The sequence below is a fragment of the Branchiostoma floridae genome, chromosome 6, assembly GCF_000003815.2.
Source record: "Branchiostoma floridae strain S238N-H82 chromosome 6, Bfl_VNyyK, whole genome shotgun sequence".
Classification (NCBI taxonomy): Eukaryota; Metazoa; Chordata; class Leptocardii; order Amphioxiformes; family Branchiostomatidae; genus Branchiostoma; species Branchiostoma floridae.
Window position 1 is genome coordinate 8886437 of NC_049984.1, and position 8671 is coordinate 8895107.

Below are 8671 nucleotides of genomic sequence, written 5' to 3' on the forward strand. Positions count from 1 at the left end.
GGCTTGCTAAGGTACTGCAGCAGAACCTCAATTTTTGATATCTCGTGTTCTGGACATGCTGTGATCATGATTTTTGAGTGGTAGATAGCCCTGGAGGCAGAGAGTAAGTGCTGTGAGTTTGTGCCCCCTAACGGCTTTTTTGGAACTGCAGGCGCCGGTTTCCTTTCAAACTTTGGATGAGAATAACTCTACAACGTGTTGACGGATCGTCATGATTTTTGGTATGTAGATAGAATGAGTGATGACTTACATAATGGTATACTAATTATGCAAATCAGCAGCTAATTTACATAATTAATGAGGAAAAATTATAAATCCACTACATTCCATGATAGGACTTTCAAACTTGTCACATATGTAGCTGGGAAGGAGAGAAATGTCGACAGATATCAATTATGCAAATGATGACCTCATTTGCATAATTAATGAGAAAATATGAACATGTTGACGGATCATCATGTTTTTTTGTAAGTAGGTAGCGTAAGTGAAGACCTACATAATGAGATAACAATTATGCAAATCAACAGCTAATTTGCATAATTAATGAGGATATTTTATAAATTCACTACATTCCATGATAGGGCTTTAAAACTTGTCACATATGTAGCTGAGAAAGAGAGAAATGTCAATACATATTTATCATGCAAATGATGATCTCATTTGCATAATTAATGAGATTAATTAACGTGTTGACGGATCGTCATGATTTTCGGCATGTAGATAGCCTAAATGAAGACTTATATAACGTGATACTTATTATGCAAGTTAACAGCTAATTTGCATAATTGATTAGGAAAAGTTCATAAATCCACTGCATTCCATTATAGTACTTTCATCAAAGTTGTCACATATGTAACTGAGAAAGAGGGAAGAGAGTAAGAGGTGTATTTAAAGACTTTGAAAGAGAATAAGTCAAGAATGGATCAAAGGATCATCATGATTTTTGGTATGCTGATAGCTTAAGTAATGCTTGATAGTTGATACAATTTGATATCAATTAATTGTAAATTGGGATCTAATTTGCATAATAAATGCCGAAATTTTATAAACCAACTCCAAGTATTTAATTATAAAGAAAATGAAATGAGTAACGCATTTGTCTACAGACATCATTCTACATAACAAACCTGGTTTATTTGGCAAAGGTATGTTTTAGTTTTCATTTGTCTAAAGCATCAGACCCTTAGAAACAGACATGGTACGGGGTTGGTGGAAAAAGCGGTCCAGTCAGGACTGCTTTTTCCACCAACCCACATAGTACATGAGAACATATGGTGGCAATGGTATAAATTTTACAGTCAGTACCGGAAGAACTTCGTGCTATGATGAATAAAGCATTACATTATCATACAGCCTTTTTAAAACAACCTCAAAACAAACATGGGCGATTTAGATTGGTACAAAACATTTCGGTGACGGCGGTGTGAAATGTCACATTAAGTTTTCTTGCTTGATAGAAAATGTACATGCAAAGCTTTGAAGTACCTTATCAAATAGTATAGAACATTTCAACAAATATGCTTACATTCATTTTTGTCATTTATTTTGAGCATATCGACAATCCTGAGCATGTCAACATTTCAACATTTTTTGTCCAGTGATCAAGGACTAAAATCACCGATGACACTTACACTTATCCTACTTTGACATAATACTAAAAAAGACAACAAAAATTCCCAATCTACAGCATATAAACATTTACTATGTCAACTACAGGAATAAGTATTACAGTTACAAATAAAGAAAAAGGGCTTACTTTCCTTTACAACATTTCCACATCAAGTATAGCTATGTTGTAGTTCACGTTCTCATAGACATTGCAGCATTGAAAAATAAATGACATTCTTGACAATTTTTCTACGTCATGAATTCGATTTTTCACATTGTTCATATCGTTTTGAAGCATTTATGAGGTCTATGAATGAACTTTAAGTAGACAGTTCCTTTGATTGATATGTTTGTACATTGACAGATGAAATGGATTTAATGAAATCTATTTGGTTAGTAGATTCATATTTTCCTAATATTAGTAGTTTATGAAGTTATCAATCATCTGTCATCTCAGGGATCGGTCACACTACCAGGACCTTCCATATTCTGTTTGTTGGTACCAATTTTGAAGAATTAACTGTTCTCCAACTCCAAAATTGGACTCACTGGAATTTTCGACTGTCTGCCTCAGTCTTCTTCAGCCGAATCACAGTGGACACGTGATTTTCTGGATGTGTGGCGTCAATAATGAGTCAAATATTGCCGGAAGTCGATATTAGTCGAAGATTCCAGTCTCGTTTTTAAGTTGGAGAACATAATGTATTTCACCATCTCAGATGGAACTTTCATACTATATCTCAGTAGTAGTTGTTGACATCCTGTCGGTAGCCGGCGTAACTGGAGCGTGGGTTCGGGAACTGTGGCAGGACAAGAAAAAAAAGGTAGGATTATAACGTTTTGCAAGTGGCTTTGGTACAGCCCAGAGAACATATCAATATAATATCAATATCCGATCAGTGCTTAGGTGTGTCATCCTCCAACGCAGAGCCCCGTCCGCGGCCAATATGCCTTGGAGAGGCTCTGCTATAAAACTGGGCCGAAGTGCGGTGGGTGTGGCCTCTAACCAGCTATCAGCCAATCAGAGAACCCAAAGAAAACATTTATAGGCGATTGGCTAACTGTTCCAAGCAAATGTTGAGAGAACATTTTGACTATAAGCTTTTGCTGACATTAACACAGTAGAGAGAAACTGATCATAAGATATCGGAAATGATATAACCAGATGTGAGGGCCTGACCGCATGCGTCTTACGTTCGCAAGCCTAATCTTTAAAAAAGATCCATCTGTCTTGTTACCGAAAAAGCTGTCTTAGATTCTTGTTAGCGGTTCGGTTTGTGACATCCCGCTTGAAAATCCTACGACATCAAAATCGTACGACACCCTACGGCAGTGACAGCCATATTTAAATAAGGCAGAGGTGGTAACTTAAACTGTACGTACCCCGTCATCGTAGTCTGCTGGCGGCACGTCGCGTGGTGCAGCGCTCTGCTTGGCCCAGTTTCTCTTCCCGGCCGCCACCGACTCGCGAGGCTGTGGTCGGGGTCCGCCCCTTGACTCAGGCCTGTCGTACATCGGGCCGGGGGCTGGAGGGCGCCTTCCGTCGTCACGATCCCCTGGGTGGCCGTAAGGACGGCCTCGGCTGTCGGGCTGGTGGCGGCGGGGATCCTCCTGGATGGATGAATAAACTAGAGTTCCACCACCTCAAACCATCACCAAATGCTTCTCATTGACTATGTGAGATCCTCACGAGTTAGATCAGTTCACTCTTCTATGCCCAGATAGCAGTTGATCAAAGTATAGATTTCAAAAGTGTTATCTTAGCAAACTATAAAAAACTTAAGTCTACGACAAGATTTGTACAGGGCGGAATGAGGACATCCCATGAAAATGCGTACCTCCATGTAGCGTGGACCTGCCCTGCTGCGAGGGTCATCCCCATACTGGGCGGGCCTGCCCCGTGGGTCTGCCGCCGGCGGGTGCCGCATGTCGTCCTCCGGATAGTGAGGACCGGACCTGCGCTGGTCCTCACCGTAAGGCCTGTCTACGGACGCCATGCTCATCCGCTGCCTCCTGCTGTTGTCCATCGCCATGCGGTCCGATCCAGACGACACGGAGGGGCGGCCGAACGGTGGCATGACGCGCTCGTCGTCTTCCATGTACGCCGGGTTGGTCTTCTGTCTGCTGGTGAAGTCGTCGTCTCCGTCCACACTGGAGGCAGCCATGTTACTCCTGTAGTCGTTCATGACCCTGACGGAGACAAAAATCATACATTACAAGATCTCGCGAGTTTCTCGGTTGTCTTTTATTATATAAAAGTTTTTCATTCATATCACATGCGTCCCTCCGTAGCGACCGCTGGCTAGCCAGTTAAAGTACTGAGCCAGCGGTCACTACGGAGGATGGTACTCAGGCTAACCCAAACAAACACACACACACCGAAAACACATAGACTTCGTACCCGGAGTCAAATATATGTACGCCGGGTTCAATCAAGTTTAGAAGTAAGGCTATCCGCCAACTTCATTATTCACCGATACATTTGTATGAACAATTGTTGTCAGTGTAAAACAAATCACTCACATCTGACTGGTCCTCTCTCGTTCCAGAAATATCTCGTCGTCGTCATCGTCCCTTCTCCTGCAGGCTCCACAGCACACGGCGATAGCTACGGAGATCAGGAGCAGCCCCACGCCTGGTGCCACCAACAGGGCGATCATCGAAATCTCGTCCAACTCGCACAGGAAGGCGTAGTTCTTACATGTTGTGTTTTGTGTCGTGCCTGCATGAGAACATTAAAGTTATCAATAGCTCGCAATCAAAAAAATACTTTCAGGAAAGGGCACACCCGAAGTGTGACTCTTAGCGACTATTCTTAGTTCACAATTAGCAGAGCATAGTTAATACCCCTGTCACATTATCCACGATCTTCGGGCGTATCGATGGAAGATCAGCCATATTTAAGATCGACAGAGGGCTGCGCGTATTTTTCACCTGAAAACCGTCACATATTAGCCATACTTTGTACTTTGTACAATTGTTGTGCAATAAAGTTATAATTATAAGCGAGGCTCTGGCGATTGTCGCAGAATCGTCGTCCGATCGATTTTCGTCAAATGTGACAGGGGTATTAGGACGCGGTCACATAGGTCCTGCGATCGTCGTACGATTTTGAGGTGGTAGGATTTTCAAGCAGGCAGTGAGAGAACCAACCAACGACAAGGATCCAAGACAGCCAAGACAGCTGTATGTAGGAAACATGCATGGCTGTCCCCAAACACGACTGAAGGTTGCAATCGTACAACGACCGGACGACCTTTGTGACCATTCCCTTAGGTAAGTACAGTTTGGTAACTGTCCTTGAATGATTTGATTTGATTTAAATTCGCATTACCTGGTGCATCAGTAGCTGGTGAATCTGTTGATACTCCTTCAACTGTTGCCGCAGCTGAAGTGGGCGACGCACTCGGTGTCGTTGCTGCTTGTGCCTCTGTACGCAATGAGGTGTGCATAAAAAGGATGATGATCAATAGACGTCGACGAGAATTCTGTCAGCTTATGCAACAAGTTGCAATTGGTCTTCAAGTGGTGGCACGGTGCACTTGTGGTTGGAATTGTTTACCTAGAATCTAAAGGTTCTGGGTTTGAATCCCTAGCAGACCCCAATGCCGTGCCCTTGAATTCAGTTTAACACCAATTTCCTCATTCCACTCAGGCGAAACCTAGTTGCTAGCTTCGGTTAGGGCGCCGTCCTCTCGGAAGGGACGTTAAAGTCCAAGGTCCCATGTTTCTCGACGATAGTCACATTTTTAGCCCGCCATAGTTATCGAAAAGAGTAGGGGTCATTCCAGGTGTGAGTGGCTCACTTCTTACAGTCTGATATTTCCCAGCGTCTAGTCACTGTACAAAACTGGTGTGTTATACCTTAATGTGTTTTTAACGGTCATGCGAAACAAACAAACAAACAAACAAACAAGCAAAGCCATGGGAATCACGGTCTTGACATGGAAAATGTATAAGCCGTAGACCCAACATAAAACACACCCACAATTAATCAGAATACTGGCTACCCGAAGTTTTCTGATCAAAACAGGCATGATAACTACAGTGTACATAAACAAAATGATAGAGGAAAGGTGAACTTTTTGTTTGCTGTGAACACTGAACCTGTTTCCGGGTGTTAATTGTACTTTGGCCGACACGACTGCTTAGCTAGGACAGACAGGACGTCATAAATATTTCAGGGCATATAAAAGCAAAACAATGTTATTTCATTTGTAATAGATAGACTATAGAAACATGGTACATAAGACACATATAAAGGACTTTATCTTTATTGAACACACTTAAACATAACCCCCACCCCTAACACAAACACACACACATGCACGCACGCATAAAAGGGCATGGGTTGACACGCCATTTTGATTGCAGTGTTCCTAGTCCTTTCACTGGGATATCAATGGAGTCATGGCATAGGTCTGTAACTACTGGGGTACTCATCGGCACTGCCAATGAGTACACTAATAAAGACAGGAGGGTCATTAGTGTAATGTTTCATCAATTGTTGTGTGTTCCTGACGTAGTTTGTTATTCAAGCGGCAAAGGAAGCAGCACCTGCTCAACATACTTCCTATCTTTATCGCCAGTGAATCCATTGAATTTACACACAGATTGAAATAAAACAGTTATTCTGATCTTTTAAAATTGTGATGAGGTACAATATTTCTCCTCCTCTTTTCGTTACCAACGTTAGTACATGATAAAGGCTCAAAGGACAGGCACTTGGATATGTTTTTTTTTTTGTTAAACCATTTCCGAGTTACCAAGTGTTGAATGTTTCCAACACAATTGCACAGCGGCGAAAAGAACATGACGGTAGGACAAGAACAGCCACTTACCTGTCAAAAGTAACACCATACAAAGTGTAAGAAAAACGTAGCTTCTAGCACGAATCATCTTATACAATCTCCAGTCTTTTTCGTGGATAAAGGAAGTAAGAGGACAGAAACACAGGACTACGTCTCCGGTGTTTCAGCAGAGTACTTGGGAACGAAGCCTCGCCCAGTGAACTTTGAAACTATAACCAAAATGAGTTTACCCTAGTCAAACTTTGGACACGCCTACAGCATTCACAGCTGGTAGCATTAAGGCTCACCGGTTGTGATTAAGTGTTGACTCACGTGTTTGTGTCTTTGCATTACCATGGAGCCAATGGAGGGCTAACATATGACGTCAGGCAGGGCTTCTATAGCGGTAAAGCCAAAATCGCTATTTGATTAAGGTAAGCATAGACATGAAGAACGTCATGCACTAATGGATGAAACGAAATATGACAATATGAACGAGATATAAAAAACGGAGGTTCTGTTGCAGTTTATAGATAAGCCACCAGGGGTCTGAAAATCTTTTTTTATACAGGGTAAATTTTATGACAGTCAATCTATGCCTTCTTCGGTTGTGCTGTTCATCCACGGCCACATGCATACATACAAACAGTGTCAATAACATAACCTTATTGGCGAAGGTAATGAGTTGTCATAAGATGATACCCGATAGAAGAAAACACCATAATTAAGTACAGAACAGAAGCAATGATTTAACTGAATTTCAAACGGAAAGACGTGCCACATGTAGTACCCATTATGAAACTCGAATTAGACATTTTGCATATTCAGCTGTCTATAAGATAAGCGGCAGTCATGAATCATTACACTATCAGATATTACACTTGTTGTCCTACGTTTTCCTGACAAGGTGTTTGTTAAGGCGGTGCGTCATAGCGACCCCACCCTCCTGATGTATTGTTCACGACTGCCCCAAATTTTGGGACACAGGTCGAGTTTAGTTGCCGATATAGCCGATTCCTGAATAACAAGGGAGCAAATTTGAACAAAGCCCAACAGGTTGCGCTATGTTAAAATTTACGCGCATGAACACATAGACGTGTTACGGTCGGGGGTTAACGTTTTGTCACTCCTCTTTACAGCACGAAGTTTAAGTGACCTGACCCTGCAGTGATGTGACGTCAATTCTGTTTGCAACTCGGGTGGCGCTGACGCTATACGTCTTAATTTACTGGATAGTTTTGTCTAACGTTCAATCCATCAACTGAAAATTACATTTATAAAGGTTAAGTAAAGTGATATATCTTTATTGGATATCAGTGTTGCCACTGAATTAAAATCAATTTACAATGTTTAAAACTTCTTGACAGGCGCGTATCACGTGTGACTTAACAATATCAACAACAAAGTTGATGACGCTTGGAACCATCAACAACAGTGATGACGTTTGGAACCGCATTCTTTTCACTGTTGCAGCGACACCTAGCTGCAGTTCGAAGTAGAACCATTCATTATTGTCCTGAAGACGGTGACAGTGACTGAAACGTCGGCTTAGGTAAATCATCAATTTTCCAGTGAAAGGATAACGATCTTGATGGAGGTAATTTGTATTTTATCGTGCAAGCCTTATATATCCAATCACATTTGAGTTTATCTAATAATTCAGTAAACAGATCATGGAGACATTCCTAGCACTAGAACTAACAATAGAGGTATTTGTGTTCACTGGAATTTCTTTCATTGGAATTACAAAATGCACTTTGCAAGCACATGTACATCAGTGACTTGTGTTAATGTTTATATTTATCTCACATTAACTGTGATGTACTTTGTTAACACAAAACATTTTGAAATCTGTTGAAACCCAAGATACCTCCTCAAATTGAGTGTTAAAAAAGTTACATGTTGGTTATTGGGCTTGTGTTCAGCAACCCTTATCAAAACATTTCTTGCTTTACATCTACTTTGTCATAGCAAAACAAATATTTCCTAAAAATCAAACTGTCCTTAAGCAGCAAACAACTCGGCAATTGATACTTGGCTTATCATCCAAGACAACACAATATACTTACGTTTTGTGTCAATAGTAGTTCATTGTTTGAACAAAATAATACCAATGACAAACATTGATAAATTATACTTTATCTACAGAAACCTAACCTTGGAGGCAATAAATCAAAACCATGTGATCGACTAATTCTGTAATAAGAAAAATTCTTTGCCCCATGACACATATTGCCGTCACAGTCGTTGTTTATCTCGAATAATTACATTTG

General features: G+C 41.1%; 1 protein-coding gene across 1 annotated transcript; it reads right to left on the reverse strand.

Moving 5' to 3' along the window:
- Positions 1 to 1401: 1401 nt before the first annotated feature.
- Positions 1402 to 6712, reverse strand: LOC118418511. Its single transcript, XM_035824478.1, has 6 exons — positions 6450 to 6712; positions 4943 to 5038; positions 4132 to 4330; positions 3447 to 3798; positions 2992 to 3219; positions 1402 to 2408 (listed from the first exon to the last, which is right to left on the reverse strand). The coding sequence occupies exons 1-6, from the start codon at positions 6505 to 6507 to the stop codon at positions 2349 to 2351; spliced, it is 993 nt and encodes a 330-aa protein (XP_035680371.1). The 5' UTR covers positions 6508 to 6712; the 3' UTR covers positions 1402 to 2348.
- Positions 6713 to 8671: the final 1959 nt, after the last annotated feature.